General features: G+C 44.8%; 1 protein-coding gene across 2 annotated transcripts; it reads right to left on the reverse strand.

The window, feature by feature from the left end:
* Positions 1 to 1007: 1007 nt before the first annotated feature.
* Positions 1008 to 16739, reverse strand: LOC308466605 (uncharacterized protein). 2 transcript variants are annotated; one of them, XM_080987500.1, is made up of 13 exons: positions 16539 to 16739; positions 16009 to 16087; positions 15483 to 15727; positions 14888 to 15024; positions 11877 to 13392; positions 11501 to 11669; positions 9238 to 9494; positions 8392 to 8522; positions 7290 to 7527; positions 6930 to 7065; positions 4995 to 5242; positions 1998 to 2134; positions 1008 to 1902 (listed from the first exon to the last, which is right to left on the reverse strand). In XM_080987500.1, exons 1-13 carry the CDS (start codon positions 16597 to 16599, stop codon positions 1636 to 1638), a joined length of 3621 nt encoding a protein of 1206 aa, XP_080843626.1. In that variant the 5' UTR covers positions 16600 to 16739; the 3' UTR covers positions 1008 to 1635. The 2 variants fall into 2 exon arrangements, with proteins under 2 accessions (XP_080843626.1, XP_080843625.1); XM_080987499.1 differs by having other exon boundaries at positions 15916 to 16087.
* Positions 16740 to 21704: the final 4965 nt, after the last annotated feature.

Raw genomic sequence — 21704 nt, forward strand, 5'->3', positions numbered from 1 at the left:
CTACAAGTGATCCTGCCACATTTTCCAGTGTCCTTTGGTTCCCCCCTGTCCCTGCCCTGGCTTTAAGGCAATGGTCAGCAACTGACAGCCCCCAAGCCAAATCTAGCCCACAAAAGACTGCCAGCTGATATACAGACCATGGAAGCAACAAGCCATGTTCCAGGTACAGACATATAGATATTTGCTTCCAAACCCCAAACACACACCCCAAACACACTTCCTCACAGCTCATTGCATGCCTCTGTGAGGTTTCTGCCAGAAAAGGGGGAGGGGCTGAAAACGGTTCCTGTGGGGGAATCCTTTGGATGAAAAATGTGGGATAACCAGCCTCATATAGCCAACATGCTTAAGTCTAAGTAATGCATGAAGGGGTTAAATGCCATAGAGTAAACTGTCTGCCAGGCTTAGCTAGGGCACTCCCACTCTCCTTGGGAGGAGGGTAAACAAGCCTATTGTTGTACCTCAGTCTACCAGCGAAGCTAAGCATGTAAAGAGGTCTGAGCCGGTTGCTCTAAGCTCAGACCGCATGGCAATAACAAGCCACTCTTATGTTCCTATACCAATAATTTAGGAACTTTCATCACTTCATAACAAAACCAAGTTTTACTGCCTGTGTAACATTTTCTGAATGCCATAAGGGAAAGTGCATGAATCCAACCTTTGAAGAGTTTGCAAGCAAATCATTTTTAACTTACCAAACATGTGGTCTTTTTCTATGCTAAGGAAAGAGGGGACTATTTTGGAACTCACAAGGACATATTTTAAAGGTCTAAGAGCCTATATTTCAATGCTTTGCTTTGCTGCATGTTTTGTGGTTGTAAATCTCTGCTGGGGTTTCTCACCAAAGAATGCTTGCCTAAAACCTGGATAATGGCATCTGGAAAGTGTGTACATACACACACCCCACCTCCGTATTTTTTCCTTGCCACCAACAAGGAAAAGAAGGGCTTGAAGTTTCAGTGCTAGGCCCAATATTGGTCTTGTACCGACTTGAACTCTACAATGTATTTGAGAGCATTTTTTTTATTGATTCGTAGTTTTAATTATAAGATTATAGTCCAAGTGCTGATATCAGCTATACTTCCCAATTGCAGACACATATTCTATGCAAATACCATGCTTGGGAGAAGTAATGGAAGACTGTACAAATCAGAAGTTATCTGGAGGGTCGACTATGTATTGTATGGAAAATTCTCCAGAACGTCTACCATGGTTTTTCTATCTTTCTCCCTTAAAGTCCTTAGGACGATGCCTTACATATTCTTGAAATATCTCCATCTCATCTTTGTTGCTTGTTCCTTTACTGAAGCAATAGCTGGCGCAGAAGTCCACAGTAGCCTCAAGACTTGTTGCTAGACTCTCACTCCCAGGGACAGGCCTCTAGTTGATGGCATTGTCCGGAAAGGTGCGCATCTGGGCCATCCCAGCTGAGACTTGATAGACCACTGCTGGAGGCAACTGTAGCAACTGCCCTTCACCTGGTGATTTGTTTTGGATATCCCATGGTGCCTGCAGAGATGAGGAGAGCGGGGCCACTTCCAGCACAGAAAGTCATGCACCCGGTAATCGACTGCAGAAGCTGAACCGTCCAACGCAGCACCTTCAATAGGAATGAGAACACACTAATATGTGTGTTCAGCCTAACTCTGCCTCCCTAAACAATGAGAGGATCAGGAGGAGCATCCAGCTACTTGGTCCACAGGCTGCTGCTCTCCCACGGGGCAGGAATAATTGGTGCTTGGCTTGTCTGGACGTTTTTTCTATCCAGTCCACATAGGAGGTGATGCTGGAGGACAGAACAACCATCTGGGATCCCGGAAAGGGCTCACTCATCAAGCCAACCTGGCTCCATGTCATGCTCTTGGCCTCCAAGTGGCACAGCAGGGCTGCACCCTCACCTACCTGGGAGAAGAAGAAGAAAAGAATGAAGCAAGAATGGCCTATCACAAGATGTGAAGATGAGTGGTTGGTTGGAGGCTGTTTGGAGAGATACTCACAGCAGCACCAGGCAGGTAGCTAGAGCTATTTCTTACAACACAGTACATGCCTGGATTGACCCCAGGATGTTCCTTGGCACAGTCTGAGGGCATCAGCACCTTGACTTGGTATGCGCTGGAGTCAGCCCCAATTTCACCTGTCAAAAGATGGGTGATTAGCCAGCAAACTGCTTCCAATTCACTTCCCACTTTTGGGAAAGAAAATTTCCAGAATCCTTCCTCCATCCTATGGCATACTGCCCCAAGCTCCACCCTGTCAGAATCCAGCCTTGACTCCCAAATCCCCGGACTCTACATTTGTCCATTGAATCACACCATTTTATCCTGAACTAATTTGTCTCAGGAATTGTGCCCTCACCCCACCTCTGCTTCCATCACCACAATAATAATCTAGTTTAGCACCACTGAAAAATCCACCACTTCCCTACGCTTTTAGCCATATGCTTTCATCATACCTACACCATAAACGTGGGGCCTAATTGCAGGTGGCAGAAAGATATTTCTAAATTTGTCTGGCAGGGCAAGAAGCCTAGGATAAAATTTAAAATACTAACAGATGCAAAGGAAAGAGGTGGATTTGCCCTGCCAGACCTTAAACTTTACTATGAATCAGCAGCCTTTTGCTGGTTGAAAGAATGGCTACTTCTTGAAAACACTGACATTTTGGACTTGGAAGGTTTCAATAATGTATTTGGATGGCATGCATATTAAGGTATGATAAGGTCAAAGCACATAAAGCATTTAGAAACCACATTGTCAGGAAAGCGCTATTTAATGTTTGGGTAAGATATAAGGATTTGTTAGAAAACAAAACCCCAAGGTGGCTGTCACCAATGGAAGCGAAAGCCTTGAAAAAGGTCAATATGGAGGTCAAATGGCCGAAATATTGGGAAATTTTGGAACAAGACGGAGATAGATTGAAATTGCAGAGTTTTGAAAAACTAAAAGACAAAGTGCGAGACTGGCTTCATTATTATCAGATAATGGAGGCATTTAAATTGGACAAGAAAATTGGCTTCCAGGTGGAAAGATCCAAATTGGAAACAGAATTGTTAGAACCCAAAACTAAGAATTTGTCAAGAATGTATAACTTGCTGCTGAAATGGAATACTCAGGATGAAACGGTAAAATCGGCTATGATTAAATGGGCACAGGACGTTGGACATAATATTATGTTTGCTGACTGGGAACAGTTATGGACCACAGGTATGGAATTTACGGCATGTAATGCCTTAAGAGAGAATATTATGAAAATGATATACAGGTGGTACATAACCCCAGTCAAGCTTGCGAAAATCTATCATTTGCCCGATAACAAATGTTGGAAATGTAAAGAAACTGAAGGTACATTTTTTCACCTATGGTGGACGTGCCCAAAGATTAAGGTTTTCTGGGAAATGATATATAATGAATTAAAAAAGGTATTTAAGTATACCTTCCCTAAGAAACCAGAGGCCTTTCTCCTGGGCATAGTCGGCCAAATGGTGTTAAAAAGGGATAGAACTTTTTTTATGTATGCAACAACAGCAGCAAGAATACTCATCGCAAAGTATTGGAAGACACAAGAACTTCCCACGCTGGAGGAATGGCAGATGAAACTTATGGACTATATGGAATTGGCGGAAATGACTGGCAGAATCCGTGACCAGGGAGAAGAGTCGATGGAGGAAGACTGGAAGAAATTCAAAGACTATCTTCAGAAACACTGCAAAGTTAAGGAATGTTAGAGTGATGTTGGACTGAAAATAAGTGGCTTCCAGCTACATAGGTTAAAGTTAATGATAGACTAAGATTAAAGATCAAGATTAAAGATGTTTAAAGAAATTGAAATTTGATATGAAAAGGGAAAATTTTAACGTTATATGATACTAAGATCAAGAATTAGGTTTAAAGAAGTTGAAGTTATATATTTTAATATTTTATTAAACTAAAGATTGGGATTAAAAAAGTGGAAAAGAAACTGCTGGACAAATAATTTAGATGGGAATACAAAAGAGGGAGGTATGAGGAAGTCCAGAAAATAAGTAATCTAAAAATGGAATGGAAAAGAGAGTTTGTTTTTAATTGTTACGTTTTCTTTTGTTTTTTTATTGTTGAGTTTTGTATTGCTTTTTGTGTGTGTTGTTTCTTTGTTGTTTAAAACTTAATAAAAATTATTTTAAAAAAATAAAAATAAACGTGGGGCCTAATTGCGAGGGACACATTACCACAGACATATGGTCCCCTCCTGCCAGGTAACATTTAACTACAAAAGACATGAGCTATATCATCATTGCTTTCAGTGTTTTTTCACTGTACTTCATTGGATGATGTTTGCAAGGAAGGATGTGCATGATGATGGCATGTAACATGTCATTTAACAAATGTTACTAGGGAGACACAAGAGGGGCCGTGAGGCAGCGACAGTCAAGAGTTCCTCTCAACATCTTTCTGATACACTTGCACTAATTTAATAGCCGTTCCTTCTCCTCAGATAACCCTGGGGATTTTTTGCTCTATGAGGGATCGCTGAGAAGTCTCAGCACCCTTGCCAAACTATAATGCTCAGGATTCTTTGCAGGCAGCCATGGCCATTGCATAAAGACTGATGGAATATAGATTTGGAGAGTAGATGTGTCCCTGGTGGGTGTGTCTTCAAGGACTGTCTACTTCCACTCAGCACAGCTGATCCTTACAGTTCACACACAAGCTGTGTGTGTGTGTGTGTGTGTGTGTGTGTCTGTGTCTGTGTCTGTGTGTGTGTGTGTGTGTAAGCAAACGCGCACGCACGCACACAGAGTAGTTGGGGGCAAAAGCCAGGTTAAGCTCCATTGGCTGCCTGCACAAATCTTGATGCACCGTTACAGGGCTTCCAAATGAATGTACTAAGGGATATTTGATGTTAAGGAACAGAGACTGTTTGAAATAGTCTTGGAGCATACAGCCCTATACAATAGCAAGGTCCCTCTCTCCTCTCCCTCTCCCTCCACCCCACTCCCAGTCAGTCTCCTGGCATACCAGATGGCATCATTTGTAGACCCATCACTTTGCAGCTATCCCAGGGCTCCTTTGGGAAGTATGCCATAGCAGCCACATGTTGGTCAAAGGCGATGGGCTTCTGGAGGAGCAGCAGAGCCACGTTGTAGCTGCCAGAGAGACTGTGCTGTGCTGTCTCCTCATAAGGGTAAATTGCAGCAACATGGATGCCTCTGGTGTGGCCCTTGGGGTGTGTCAGCCTCACAAAGACAGCTATGTTTGCTGGGTCCCTGCAAACAGTAAAGAGGGGCCTGGAATAACTCCATTTTGGGTCAAAGGAAAAGCAACAAGGCAAAGGGAATAGTGAAGGCTAGTCCATTAAGGCAAATGGGGCACTGCCCCACCAACCTCAGTCTGCCCTAGCCCCCTACCCACCTGCCTTCTTAGCTACAACCAGTTCAGGTGATGGCACTGGCCGTCTGCTTTTTCCTCCTCCTCAGTCTCTGTGTTGCCCTTGCAGAACTCCGCAGGGAGCAGGATGGGGACAAAACTAAAATCAGTTGGCGCTGGCTGTTATTGACTCCAACTCCATTGTGGCCTCCCTGCTTTCCACCCTACCAGTCCCAAATGGGCACTAGCCATCACTAACAGGGAATAGCCTCTTGTTCTTCATTTTTTTTGCTCTTGGTAGGACCCATAAGGTCGGCGGTTCAAATCCCCGCAATGACGGGGTGAGCTCCCGTTGCTCAGTCCTAGCTCCTGCTAACCTAGCAGTTTGAAAGCACGTCAAGTGCAAGTAGATAAATAGGTACCACTCTGGCGGGAAGGTAAACGGTGTTTCTGTGCGCTGCCCCGGTTTGCCAGAAGCGGCTTAGTCATGCTGGCCACATGACCCAGAAGCTGTACGCCGGCTCCCTTGGCCAATAAAGTGAGATGAGCGCTGCAACCACAGAGTTGGCCACGACTGGACCTAATGGTCAGGAGTCCCTTTACTTTTACCTTTAGGACCTATAATGATGGGACAGGGCAGGCAGCAGGCTCAGCTATGTTTACATAGTTTATTCAAAGTAACAAGTCCTCCAGAAACTATGGTAAACTTGATGTTGACCCATGTTAAAATTAATCTGGGCCTTTTTCTTGCTTCTGTTCATATTATCTGAGCTCATTGGTGATGCTGCGAAGTACAGCCATCTCCCTTTCCTGTATGCCCTCTGAGCAGCTATATCCTACAGCAGGGGTCAGCAAACTTTTTCAGCAGGGGGCCAGTCCACTGTCCCTCAGACTTTGTGGGGAGCTGGACTATATTTTGGAAAAAATAATGAACAAATTCCTATGCCCCACAAATAACCCAGAGATGTATTTTAAATAAAAGGACACATTCTAATGTAAAAACACGCTGATTCCTGGACCACCCGCAGGCCGGATTTAGAAGGCGATTGGGCTGGATCTGGCCCCCGGGCCTTAGTTTGCCTACCCATGTCCTACAGCCTAGGTGAACAAAATAGGTGTGCCTCTTTCACATTCACCCTGTAATGAAATGTCTCCCTACCCTCCCATGTAGCACGGAATGGGTGAATACAGTGGTACCTCGGGTTACAGATGCTTCAGGTTACATGCGCTTCAGGTTACAGACTCCGCTAGCCCAGAAATATTACCTTGGGTTAAGAACTTTGTTTCAGGATGAGGACAGAAATCGTGCAGCGGTGGCACAGCGGCAGTGGGAGGCCCCATTAGCTAAAGTGGTGCTTCAGGTTAAGAACAGTTTCAGGTTAAGAACAGACCTCCAGAATGAATTAAGTTCTTAACCCGAGGTACCACTGTATTGATAATGAACTAGAGTTCCCCAGAGGGCATGGGCTCTGATCTTCTAACACAGGGCTAGAGAACCTGTAGCCTGTGGGTCCAAGTTGGCCCGCCATGCTTCTCCCTTTTGACACTGATTCTGAAGGAGGCCAGGAGAATGGGGGCATCACTTACGTCTGTTGAACACACTGTGCTGTAGTCAACACCCAGTAGCGGTTCAGAATTGAGCCCCCACAGCTCTGATTCTCACATGTGGCGATGAGCACTTGCCAGGGCAAGGACAATTGTGCTGAGATCCATGCAACCAGGGCTGAAGAGGGCAAAAAGGCTGGGTCAGTGTGTGGTGGGAGAGAGGACAATAGCAGAGCAAGGGAGGCTAACTCTAAACAGCAGGAAATGTACATGGAATGCCATTCCTGTCAGGGGTGCTCTGGAAGGCATTGTGCCATCCTATGTACAGGCCACAGTGACCTGGGGGAGAAGGGACATGTGTTTTGAAACAGGTCACATGAGAAATTCCAAGCTATCACTCACTCTCTGGTTTCTGTAGCTGCCTAAGATTTTTTGTAGGCCTCAGATGTTTCCAAGGAACTGTGCGATTGTAACGATACCCTGCAACCTTTGTGGTCCTCTCCAGCCAGGGCAGGTAGTGGGGCAGACTGCTGAAGACATAGGGGCGAGAGCAGGCTTCATCAAAACTGCTCAGTACCCCCAGCTGAAGCCAGGCCCCACCCTGGGGGTCAGGGCAGATCAGTGGAGAGCCCACATCACCCTGGATAGGAGGAGGGAGAAGGAAGAGAAAATGAGAAAGAGAAGTAGGTACAAGAGAAACTTCCCAACCATTACACTCTTTCAAACAGCAGTTGACCTGCTTTCTGTGGGGCACTTCGTGCTAGAGCTGGCTCAGTGGCTGCCTCAAACAGCAGGAGCCCCCAAGCCCTGCAGGTGCCCCCCTGACCCACTGTTGGCACAGAAGTGGTGCTAGTATTGGTGCCAATTTTGGCTGAAATCGCATCCGAAATTTTGCAAGACCTTGTGGAGCATGCACAATCTTGAGCAATTTCAGTGATATCTCACCCAAAATTGGCAGCAGGAAAGGGATGCGGGTGGCGCTGTAGGTTAAACCACAGGGCCTAGGACTTGCCGATCAGAAGGTCGGCGGTTCAAATCCCTGCGACGGGGTGAGCTCCTGTTGCTCGGTCCCTCCTGTCAACCTAGCAGTTCAAAAGCACATCAAAGTGCAAGTAGATAAATAGGTACTGCTCCAGCGGGGCGTAATGGTCAGGGGTCCCTTTACCTTTACCTTTATGGTAGCAGCAGTGGCAGGGCAAGGCGGCATTTCCTGTTTTGACATGCCGCCTCTATGCAAACCATGAAACAAGCTAATTTGTAAATACCCATCTACTGGATCCATGAAAGCAGTATGAGAGAGACAGAGAACATGCAATATCTAGGTGCTGTTGTACCCCTGAAATAGCTATGTGTGCCAGGCAGGAATTATGTCTTTTAACCTCTTCAGTTTAACAAATGGGTGAGGAGACTGACTTTTTAATCCACAGCCAGCTGATATCAGCGCCGAGTCAAAAAGCGGTGGAGGTGGGTCATAATGATGATCTACTCCCAAGCTCTCTCTCACCGTGCAGACTCCTTCCGGGCCCATTTGAGCCTTGATACAGAATATGGCATTGGAGGGCTGCTCTCCAAGCTGGTCGCAGCTGGTGATGCTCAGGATGTCTAGGGGATGTCTCAGCAGCACGGCAGGGCCTCCTACAGCAAGGAGAGAACATATGGGGGTAGCACCATCTGCCCTCAAGTTAGGCAGCATAAATCCATCTCCATGCCCTCAGTGATGACCACCAGTAGGGCTCACAAGAAGATGTGGCAGGGCACAGAGATGAGGATCCTTTCGCCTTCCAGCTGTTGCCAGACTACAGCTCCCATCATACATGACCTTTGACAATGTTGGCTAAGGCCAGTGGGAGTTGGAGTCCCTTAGCAACTGAAGTACTGCAAGTTCCCCACCCCTATAGTAGGATAAAGAAAGTGAGCAGATGGGAACAGGAAGGCTGAAAGCTGAAGTGGGCAAGAGGAATAAGGAGAAGAGTCCAGACCAGAGCAAAAGAAAAGGAATATTGGGATAGAGAGTGGACAATGGACAGGATAGAGAGTGGACAATGGACAGGAGTGTCCATGAAGATGAACTGTGGAAGGTTGATGTTCCCAGACTTATCTGAAACAACAAGCCAGCTCTTTGGCTGCCTGCAAGAGTGATGTAACACTAGCATTATATCTTTCATGCATAAAAAAACAAACAGACTTATCTCTCTTGGGTATCTTTTCTGGGGACCCTAACTGCTAACTGATATGCACTCTTGCTCACAGAATCACAGAAACTAGAAGAACCAACAAGGTCATTTAAGAGAGCCCCTCCCTGTGCAATTCAGATCAAAGTGTACAAGCAGAAAGCAAGTGCACCACTTACCTTCCAGCACAGACCAGCCTGGAAGCCAGCAATTTCTGAAGTCACCTATTGTATCTGCCTTGTCTGAGAGACACACAGGTGCAACAAAGGGACCAAATTCCAGGGGCTCCTCCAATTGCAAAAGGCCCAGGTTGTGAAGGTCCCTGTGCTCCAACCAGTTTGGGTGTGTCAGAGACTGGCGGGTCTGCACTGAGTACGTTGCCTTGGAGATGTCAACTAGACCAGCCTGCACCAGGGCCAAAGCTTCTGAATTTTTTCTGAAACAGAGATACAGCAACATAACAGTTTCAGCAACCACACACAACATGTTGCGGAAGCAGGTATCGAGCACTCCATTGTAGACACTGTTGTTATTTGAACTTTTATTATATGAACTGTGAACTTTATACAAAATGCAATCAAATAAAATGTGCTTCTGTGGCCCCATAACACCTGCACAGCATGTAAAACAAATTACATATATTTGGGGTGGGAAGGTTATTAATGCTACATAAGGACTTCCTACTTCAGTGGGCGCAGAATGATGAACACATGTTCCAGTGTGGTGGCTGGGTAACTTTTTAAGGCGCAACTCAGCACAAGTCTGGAAATCACTGAGAAGGATAAAAATGCATACTGTTCTAGCATGCTAGTAAACCACCCTGTGATCCTAGGATGAAGGGCAGTATAAAATAATAATAATAATAATAATAATAATAATAATAATAATAATAATAATTATTATTATTATAATAATACAATAAAATTGAGCATTTTAAAATGGATGCAATACTGGTAGCAAACGGGTGCTTGGGGCAGCAATATATTTTGTAAGAGTGAACGGCAGTAAAACGGCAAATGCAATTCAGTGTATTCATGGGCAAACAACAACAACTTCATTTGACTTATACGCTCATGGGCTCCAAAGTGGTGGTGATTGACCAGGAACGAAACCAAGGGGTCATAGTGGATAGCTTGATGAAGATGTGTGGCAGCTGTGGAAAGGTAAATTCCACTTGAAAATAAAAATGCTGTTATCATAATGCAGTTATTCAAGTCAACTACCTTTGGAATACTGTGTACAGTTCTGGTCACCACAGCTCAAAAAGAGTATTTATTGTAGAGCTGAAAAAGGTTCAGAAATGGGCAACCAAAATGATCAAGGAGATGGAGCAACTTTCCTATCAGGAAAGCTTACAACATTTGGGGCTTTTTAGTTTAAAGAAAAGATGTGTAAAAGGAGGCATGATAGAAATGTATAAAATTATGGAGGAAGTGGATGGTGTTTCATAACACTAGAACTTTGAGACATCCAGTGAAGCTGAATGTTGAAGGATTCAGGGCAGATAAAAGTACAGTTTTGAGTAAAACCATTGAAATTCATTCCTTATATCTTTAGAGTTTTGGGTCTACCACTGCAATTTTATTTATAATATTCTGTTTTCCCCCCTTCTGCAATTGCCATGCCATGTATGGCACCGAAAAATTAATTTTACAGCTTGTTATCAGATGAAGGAGAATATATTAAAAATTGTGTATAGGTGGTACCTGATGCCCATAAAACTCATCAAAATGTACAAAAGGGGCTCTAAACTCTGTTGAATATGCTCAGAGGAAGAAGGATCCCTAGAACACATGTGGTGGCCTTGCAAGCAATCAAAAAATATTGGGAGATGGTCTATGAAGAATTTTTAAAAATGTTTAAATTCACCTCCCCCCCCCCAAAACCCGAAGCCTTCCAGCTAGCCATCATAGGAGAGGAGCTACCAAAAAAGATGTGTAACTTATTTTTATATGCCACGGTTGCTACAAGAATTATGTATGCAAAGATTTGGAAAGACAAAGCTATTCCAACAGAAGAGCAATTGTTCGATAAACTGACAGTTTGCAGAATTAGCAAGCATGGCTTCTAAAATAAGGGATTGTGATGAAGGGAGGACAAGGGCTGAGTGGGAATATTTCAGAGAGTACCTAAAAAGAAATGATATTACAACTAGCCTGCAAGCAACCGTTTGAACAACAGTAAAATAAAACGAAGGAATTGGTAGAATTAAAATAAGGTGTAGAAAACAACGGAAATGCAGTAAACTAAGATTCTGTTAATGTCACTGAAGGTTAGCTTGGGAAGTCTGCAAAAAATAGTATAAGGTAAAATGTGTATGGTGTACTGTAAAATTGAAAATGCAGAGAGAGAGAGAGAGAGAGAGAGAGAGAGAGAGAGAGAGAGAGACCAAGACAATGCACCCATCTTGAACTAGATCAACCTGAATAACAGGATACTTACATAAGGTTGGCACAGTTGGCTGAGGTTAAAATCCACCAGGGGTTGAGAATGGAGCCAGCACAGGAATGCTGGATGGGCAGCTTGAGAGCAACAGCCCAGGGAAATTCCCCCAACTCAGCCTCAGAGCAGCTTGGGCATTTGGGCACAAAACCAGGCCGCAGCCCACATCCTGAAGGGAAAGACCAACATATTAGAAATGAATTTGCTTGCCTTCAGTTCTCAGATTATCTAACAGAAGTCTGAAGTAATATTATCCAGTACAGTCTATTTCCCGACAGAATGGTGGGGGAGCAACTGGTGGCACACACATAACCAGTTCCTCAGATCTCCCCATTATTATTATTATTTTTCAGGGGTGGGGAGTACATGTACTCACCAAATTTACGATCCGTAAGAACTGCCATCTTGTTAAGTTGGTAGGTATGGGAGTTGGCATCCCATGCCAGTCCCATCTCACACTGTTTCAGCGTCACCTGTACAGGGAGTTGCAAGTTGGGCATTATGGTTACACTAGGTGGGGCAAGTAATGCTAGGGAAGGGCCAGGAGATGGGCCTTCCTCGCGTTTACTCTTGGGGAACTGTGGCCTAGCTACAACAATATGAACAGGAGCACCTTGGTTGATATAAGTGTCTGGTATGGATGCTACGGCTGTTGAAGGAGGTGTTTGTGGCTGTGAAGTGGTAGCAGGTATTATTATTATATGTGGTTGTACAACAGCTGACATTTCTGTTGAGTGTATTGTGGATGTTACAGATATTTGGTTGGTTGTAGAGGATGTTGTGGACGACTGCCCTGTTGTTGTGGACGACTGCCCTGATGTTGTGGACGACTGCCCTGTTGTGGACGAATGCCCTGCTGTTGTGGACGACTGCCCTGCTGTTGTGGACGACTGCCCTGCTGTTGTAGACGACTGCCCTGTTGTTGTGGACGAATGCGCTGTTGTTGTGGACGACTGCCCTGCTGTTGTGGACGACTGCCCTGTTGTTGTGGACGAATGCCCTGTTGTTGTGGACGACTGCCCTGTTGTTGTGGACGACTGCCCTGTTGTTGTGGATGACTTCTGCATTGTTGTGGATTTTAGTGCTATTGTAGATGTTGCAGAAGATAGATGTTCAAGTGTGGAAGACACTACAGAAGATGTTTCTCTGGCCATTGTAGATGTCTGTCCAGTTGTTGAAGATGATAAAAATGGGGAGTGTCTGGTAGTTGTAAGTGTTACATGGGGTGTTGTGATATTGGGGAGGGACTGTGTTGTTGTGGATGTTTTCTGAATTGTTGTGGATGTTGTAAATTTTACATTATTATCTGCTGAAACTATTGTGACTATTGACTGTAGTCTGTTGAGTGCAGATGTAGAGTGCACTGAAGTTGTAGGTATTACAGTCAATGGTTTTGTAGCTTCTGGCGATGAGAGTTCATTTGTAAAGGTAGAATCCAACAGTGGGGGGTTGGTTGTCACTTCTGATGGTTCTTCTGTTACTTCTGATGGTTCAACAGGTCCAACTGCTTCAGATGCTTCAGATTCTTGTTCTACAATTGGGGGTGTTATAGACGCTAGTGGGACTTGTGTGGTTGTTTGTGCTGTTGATGTGAATACTATGCCTGTTGGGAATGTTACAGATTCTCCAGCTGTTGAAGATAATTCTCCTTCTGTTTCAGACAGAGCATATAATGGTGTGATTGCTGGGGGAGGCAATTCACCATTAGTGGTCTTGCTATCTTTCAGTTGTGGACCAAGTGCTCCTTCTTGACTCAGCCACTTCAAATGGGATAAAATCTGAGAAGCCAGGATAGGAGCTGTGCAGTCGTGTAAGCTCTGGGACACAACACCCATCACCTCCCAGTGCCCGCTGCCAGGGTCACGACAAATCACAGGACTGCCTACAGACACCTGTAGCAGAAAAGAGAGCATGATAATCAGATATGGAATGAGACAACTAAAGCAGATGATATAAAGGGTCTGTGCCACTAAAAGCAGTAAGAAAGGCTGCCTCTTGGGAAGCATAGGAGCTCAGTAGTTGTTTTTTCCAGCTCCTCAGCTATGCTGCAGTTGGCATGAAGAGGCAATTATTTTGTTTGATTGTGCTGTTTACTGTCCGCACCAGCAGGTGAAACATGACAGGATGTGTCCAGAATGAAGAAAAGGTGTCCCTGTCACCCCCGCCCTTCATTTCTCCTACATAACTATTTGTGCTTTCTGGTAATGTTTGTTGGTGTCCTATACACTTGCTCACACTTAAAAAAAAATCCCATTAGAATTCTGGTATTTCCAAACCTTGGCCAATCTTCCCTTCCCCTCTGCTGACTGTAGTTCCTTTCTAATCACATTGGTCTTATCAAATAGTATAAGACTACATCTAACTTCCCACATATACAAAATGGTGACTAGAAAAGGGAAGTATAGAATGGACACCCACTAGAGAACTGATGAGGTAGAGTTGGTTTGTAATACAGAATCACAATTTGCTGGTCGTTGCTGAAGTATGAGGGAAGTGCTACCCTTCTCATATGGTGCTGCCTTTTTGAATTTTGAACAAGGACCCCAAAATGCAAAGAGATATGACAACAATAGCATTGTGTGAAGTGCTCTGTCCTGGTACCCCATTTGCTAGAGAAAAGGCACCTGGCAAGGGATCCAGGAAGAGAAGAAATGTTAGCCATGCTTAAGCTCCTGGGTTGTTCTGGAGACAGGTTGCTTTGTACAAGAGGCTTCTTCTCTGTACCCTTTCTACCTGTTTCCCGTGGCCAAGGTTCCCTTTTGTGAGCCTTATGTGTACAACATGAAGTTAGAGAGATACAGACACATGCTGTGCACCCTATTATCTGGTCTCCCTGTGTGGGATTTACCGGTATATACAAATGGTAATGAGCTGTGATGGGTTGATGAGTGAGTCACCCCATATCCACCCCATTACCAGAAAGCACCGCATATACTCTGTTATGGAGATGTGGTCTGGACAAAAATTTATGTGCAAGTGGCCATTGTTCAATCCCTCCTCCCCAACGTGATCAACGGGAAGGATTTTTTGTGGCCAGGTCTAGCTCCTGCCAACCTAGCAGTTCGAAAGCATGTCAAAGTGCAAGTAGATAAATAGGTACCGCTCTGGCGGGAAGGTAAAAGGCATTTCTGTGCGCTACTCTGGTTTCGCCAGAAGTGGCTTAGTCCTGCTGGCCACATGACCCAGAAAAACTGTCTGCGGACAAACGTCGGCTCCCTCGGCCAGTAAAGAGTCGTTTGTCAGGGGTCGGCGTCAGGGGACTTAACTATCAGGGGTCCTTTACCTTTACTAGGGTTGGTGTAAGTGTGTGTGTGTGTGTGTGTGTGTGTGTGTGTGTGTGTGTCTCCATTCACACAATCGATCCTGAATCCATTCATAAGGGATTACCATGCAGTTTGTGTCATTAGACGCCTCTCTTGAAACGCACAAGTTCCATGATTTGCCTATGTCAGGCCATTGCTTGGCACATTCCGATGTCACCAAAGTATGCACAATGATCTCCTTCACTGACCATCTGAAGGACCCTGTGAAGAAGGAGAGATGACTATAAACCGCAAGGCCTGTTAGCCTAACTCCAGGGATCCACTCCAGCGCTCATCAGTCTCAGCGCTGTGCATGTGTGTGCATGCTTTTTTTAAAAATCAAATTCTCCTACATAGCTTTCTCTAACTTCTAAGCCTTCACTGACCATATTTTTTCTAATATTTCCATAGCCCTAAGATATATAATTTATATAATTATATAATAATATAATTATACAATAATATAATTGAGTAATAATCACCCCAACACTCAATATATTAAACTATGTGCCAAATACACATTAGTTGAGTATAGTGGTTCTAACAGATGTGACACATACACTTAGTCTTTTTAAATAACTTGCAGACTTATTAGTACCTATGACTTTGACTCTGGGCTGTGGTCACCTTCCCCACTAGCACAACCCCCTCAAACCTTGACAGGGCACCTCCAAACTCACCGTCATATCTCCGCTCAATAATCCTACATTCCTCTTGTGTGTCATAGGGTTTTTCTTTCCGAATGACACAAGCTGGCCATATGTCTGGCTTCCTTAAATCAACTGGCTGGCCAAGCAGAATGAGTCCCAGGTCATTGTTGGGTGGTGCATCCCAAGAGCTGAAACCCCGGTGTGAAATGAACTGGCTCACTGTCTTGGTGCTGAAACGTCCGTGAGCGCCAGTGAATTCTACATTGCTCGGCTGCCTGCAAGGCAAACATGGAAGGTCATTTAATAATCAACCATAGCTATTAGATCCTGAATGGCGAGACCTTACTCCACAACAACCTGTTCATTGTTCAGGCACTCTGTTTCATTTCAGAACCAACCATCTTAGGACCAGAGCTAGCACTCCATCAGGAGAAAAGCACTTCCAATCTCTCACATTACTCACATCAGTAGGAAACAGTTGGCTGCTGTCAGGACCCACCAGCTGCTCAGGACAACTCCTTGGCACCTTTTGCCATTGCCAAATATGTTCACTAACCATGGTGCTTCCAGGGCTTCTCTCTCTTCTGGGGAGGGAGACTTGTCCCAATTCGTCCAGGGATGTCGGATGCTACAGACTACAGAGGAACAGTAGAATATTGTAGGATCTCCCATTCCCTGCATCTTGTCTGTGGTACAATGTGTAATATATACTTTAGTTGGGGCTTTGGATATTGAGCTGTGGTTAACCCCAATGGAGGAGTCTTTGATGGCTCACCAACACTCCAGGTCAGTTCTAGAGTTAACCTCTAATGTAAACCAGTATTGCACACCCTCCCTCAATATGGTACAGGTTAGTCAAATGAATTAGTTGGTTGTGCAAATGAATGCCACATGGGACCTTTTTCTTTTTTTAAAAAATAAGCTTTATACATAGTTCATTGTCAGGGGCTAATGTTCTGTACTTGAAACCTCCCATTCAGTTATACCACTTAATCCTAAAGGGTTTCTGGGTTGCACAAGCCTTTTGGCTTCCCATAACATGGGGAACAGAACTCAAGTGTGCTAGCTCCGACTGTGGTCACTTACAGGTGGTGGAGGAGGACAAAAACAACTGGGAAAGGGCAGAGAGCCCAAGGAGAAGCTCCATCCTTCCTCTCTATGGCAGAGGGAGGCTTTGGGATCATAAAGGTGCTTCATAGGGAAGATGAGAAGAGGTAGTGTAATCCATAGGCCCCACTGAGGCAGGGAGTCAGCACATGAGTTGTCTGGGATGGAACATTTAAGCTCACAAAAGACTCACCTGTGACATCAACTCCATAGAACTCTTGAGACCTGCTTTGAATTCTAGCATGCCTTAAGACTCTAGTTCAGTGTTCCTGTCACCTTTTCTGATCCTTGAATGCAGTTCTCTTTCAAAGATGCTGCTGTTCCCAGCACTGGCTGGAGCTGATGGGAGCTGGAATCCAAGAAACATAAGAACATGGGAAAAGCATCCTGGACCTGGCTCACCTAGTCCAAGCAACCTGTTCTCACAGTGGGCAACCAGAAACATATGCGAAGCGCCAAAACAGGACCTGAGTGTAACAGCACTCTACCCATTTGTGATTCCCAGAAATTGGAATTTAGCAGGGGTTTGAACATGTGGAACTGCTGTGCAATTATGGACAGGGCAGTTTGAAATTAGAGATACTAATTATGTTTTATGGCACTGTTACACTCTAGAATAAGATGCATTTAAAATAAGGTTCCTCTGAGTCTTGTAAATAAAGGTGCAAGTGTTACCAATCACCTGCAGAAAATGTTTACTAGCCTACTGGGAGGCAGACAGGAAGGATGGAGAGCTCTGTCCCTCTTGGATGCATTTATCTCATGTGTGGAAAGTACTGAGTGTTCCATCTCTCCTCCATAGGCCTGTTCTCTCACTTTCATTGAATTCCATTTGCTAGTGGTTAATACAGGGCTGGGTTATCTACTGCCGTGTCAATACAGTACTGTCAAATTAGCATGCTTTAGCTGTACTTGTTCATTAATGGAATTCTCCTACTCCTCATATCAGTGTAAGCTGCTAAGGGGCACTTCCAGATGAGTTTGTGGAATGAGTGCTACTCCGTGCTATTTTTCTAGCAGTGCCAGAACTGAGTTCCAGATGGAAAAAAGCTCTGGTGCTACTCATGCAAGTTTTTTTAGTGCATCCAGGTAATGTCATCAGAAAACTAGCCCATGCTCCCCACCCCATTTAATATTGATTGCTCCTTAGCACACAAAATCCAGTAAGTATAACATGTGCAGTCACTGATGTTGAAGCTCCTTAGTTTTAGTGGGCAGTTTGTCATGTGGCTGGCTTCTATCACGACCCCCTTTGCTCTGTTTTGCTACTCAGTTGAGGATCATAACTTAGCCATTTTACTTCTGGTGCACAAGTAGAATGTCCCGACTGATATCTGCAACTCAGCGGCCACTTGCCAGAACCAGGCTGTTGTGGAGGCTGGCTGGAGTGGTGGCTGTGGGAGCCATGAACCCCAATAAAGGCTGTGAAAACTTGCACTAATTCTGCTCCAGCTTCTTTCTTGGAAAGTAAATGGCTGGTTGAAGGAACCTCCTCACTGGAGCAGGGGCAATATTTTGATAGAGGTCTTGCATGAGAGCAAACTTGCACAAGATCATTTTTAAAAAAATGGCTGATATATGTATTGTGACTATCTTTAAGCAACAGGATTTGGGACCTGGAAGTGGGGTAATGTTGAAGGAAAACAGCCAGAGTTACTGTAGCTCAGCTGGGCTTAAGATTTGAGTACTCTGCTGTATTCTGGTCCTTTATTATATCTGGAACCCATAGATGGGTGGGATTTGATGTTCCCTTGTCCTCCCCCACCCAAAGCACAAACCTCGTTTCCCCGCACTGTGAAATATGTTTATAATACTGTATCTGCTCTTGTGCAATTCTGTCAATCTTTTTCTAGGTGTGCATGTTTAGATAAAGAAATACCTGTGTTCATACCTAGAATGGAATAAATAGTGGAGGGTCAGAAAGGATTTATTAAGAGAAAATTCACACAAATTTTACAGTCACCTGGTTTTAGGGTGCTGGTACGATTGAACTTATTTTTTCAGTTGCCAACTCAACACATTCAAAGGGCTCAGGCTTGTGTGTATGTTAAACATTATTTAGAAAGAGCAGCCAGAGTGGGGTTGGGGGGACCACATATAAAATGCCTACTGAAAACAAAATACCACATAGCGTTTTTATGCTTATTCTCAAAAAGTAAGGTCTGCACCAAGCGTCATATTCCTGCTCTTAGTCACCGGGGTTTGATATTTTGAGTTAGATATTATTATTATTATTATTATTATTATTATTATTATTATCATTATCATTATCATCATCATCATCATCATCATCATCATCATCATCCCGCTTTTCCCTCAGACTGCCACCATGAGGGAAGTCATGTTTCACATGGGCCAGTGAGGTGGGCAAAGCCAGCTTTCCCCTCACGCTTCAACTTGCCCTCAGGCCACCCGAAATGTTCAAAAGAGGGCCTTGAGTCATCAGCGCAGGGTGCTTTCCCTGGCGACCATCCCCACAGCTGCCATTCCTACTTGGCCTCCCGCGAGTGGGCGAAGCAAGCACCTCCCTTAGCTGCCTAGGGATCTGTCCCCTCGCCCCTTTTAAAAATGGTGTCAGCCCCGTGAAGCTGTTCTCCATGAGGGCGCCTTTGCACCCCATGCCCTCAAGATGGCTACGAAGGAACTGGCACTCGAAGATTTTGCCCGCCCCAACTCTCTTCGTGTTTTTCGCAGTTCATGAAGAAGCAACATATGTTTTCCCAAGCAGAACCGTCTGAGGACGGAGGAATGGCTGCTTCACTGGGAACAGAACGATAAGACCAGTTAGGGGCAGAGGCTATCTTGCAAGGGAAGGCAAGATGCAGACATGTTTGTGTTTCTTTCCTCGGCCGGCAGACTGGAGTGGGGGGACGGGGACGTGCATGAACATGGGGGAAGCGCTGCCCTTCAAATTCCAATATACTTTTGAATTCCAGCGACAAAATAATTGCATTCCTCGACTGCTTAAGTCTCACGAGGGTGCGCCGTCTAGCTAGATCCGCTTCCACCCTCATGTTGCTTCTGTGGCAAAGGGAAAACGGGACACCAGAGCAAAGATTGCTGAAAGATCTTATGGGGTGGAGGATGACAAGTCTTCATCATGGACTTCCAAAAGGGCAACAGGGGAAAGAGTAGAAAGTCATCCTTCTGACACACACACACAAACACACACACACATTCTTCTTTCTACCCTTCACATCCAGCGTGTGAGACTTGTTTAGAACTGGCACTTCATGCTCAGGACAGAGCTGTGCTGGATGCAAACAATCCTATACATGTCTCCTAAGTAAGTCACATTCAGTTCAATGTGACTCCATGCCTATGATGCAGGATTCCATCTTTAAATGTGTTTAGCATTCTGTCTGACTCCTTCCTTTCCCCAGGGCTACAACTGTTTTGCACAAAGATACAGCAACTTGGGCTTTCAGAGGATCTCCTGGGCGCTGTGGCTTTCCCAGTTGCCAAAGACCATGTTAAAAACTAGGCTGTGGGACATAGATTGCCAGGAACTAATCTCAGCTGCGGAAAAAACATGCTCCCCTCTTTATTTTCGACTCTCTTGGGCGCAGGAATTTAATCTTAATTACTTGCAAATTTTGTTTAACCCGCAAGAAAGAAGGGCCTTTTCACTGGCCGGGTTCAATTCTAATCCTTCTAACCTCCTTTGGGGCAGGTTTGTGGGTTTGGCAGAAGGAGATAGGATCTGCCCATGCGATGCCCACCTGGTGGAAACTCTAGCTCACATGGCCCTTAACTGTAAAATGTATGATGATCTCTGCCAACGATTTCCAGACCATCTATGTATTCCAACATGGAAACCAGAGACGGAGGTTATGCGCTTCTTATTACAGGGGAGAGACCAGGAGCTCACCAAGACAGTAGCTAAGTTCCTCTATTTGATTTTTTGTTGCCGAAGTAAGCTACAGGATCCTGCCCTTGCTGGAAACCCACAGAGATGAGGCGGATTGCTCGCCTCTTCTGCCCTTTGGCGGGTGACTGCGCTGTTGGGGTGGCGACGAGATCGCACTGGCCTAGCTATTTCAAATGTATTCTGAATGTTCTTATGGGATGCCTGTCAGTGTTTGTAAAAAGCAAAAAAAAAGAAGGAAAGGGTTCTGACCTCCCTTTGTCTCCTCAGCCTGGTCCTCAGACCCTTGTCGGCATAAAAGAATCCAGAAGAATATCCTTGCAGAGTTTTATTCTTAAAAGTCTTTGTGCAAAACACGACTGAATAACTATACACACCAGCACTAACCAACCAACCCAAACTCCAGCCTCAGCAAACTAACATTTCTCACTCTATATATACAACTTGGTGCAGGCCGCTGAGATGCTGACCCAGCTTTATTCACATTAAAGAAACAGCGGCCATTTTAGCCGTGACAATGCCAATAAAGGTTACTTGACTTGACTTGAATTCAATGTGACTCCATGCCAAAGATGCAGGATTCCATCTTTGAATGTGTTTCATCCTGTTCTCACCCCCCCCCCCCCAAATTCCTGGGTACTCTGCCTCCACAAAAGGGCCACTGGACCAACTTAGGAGCTGCCAAGAGGGGGAAATGTAAACAGATGCAGTCTAGCGGTCTACCACTAAGCAATAGAACAACACCCCCCATTTCTTCGCCCTCTTTCTTCTCCACAACCATAATATGTCCATGACATTAGTGTCTCATACTGAACATTAAGTTTTGGAAAAGACTATGAATCGAAAGTGGAGACGCTATATGTATTTTCCCTTATTTGTTTATTTTGTAACACAAAGTCTTCAATACAAACCTTTTTTTAAGGGAAGAATGCTGCGCTGAACCACGCTAGGTGGCTCTCCAAAAACAGCCGCAAACGTATTGCTGCTGCATCCTTCCTTAGAGGTTGTGAGCACCTCTGGTGGTGCTAAAGATGTGCGTTCCTCTATTACGGCTGCTTTTGATGCTGCACTGTTAGCCTATAACTGTTAGCCTATAGCCTTTGAGGCAGAGAGAGAACAAATTCAAGCCATATATGAAGCTCACACAGTTTCTCCCCCTCCTCAATTAAAGAGGGCTTTGCTATGCTCAGGTGGTTTGGCTATGGGCAAGTGCTTCTCATCCAAGTGGCAAATTACACGGCAGGCTTATACACAGGCTTTCTCACTCTCATATATCA

This window comes from Podarcis pityusensis (genome assembly GCF_964106645.2).
Source record: "Podarcis pityusensis genome assembly, chromosome: 17".
Lineage (NCBI taxonomy): Eukaryota > Metazoa > Chordata > Lepidosauria > Squamata > Lacertidae > Podarcis > Podarcis pityusensis.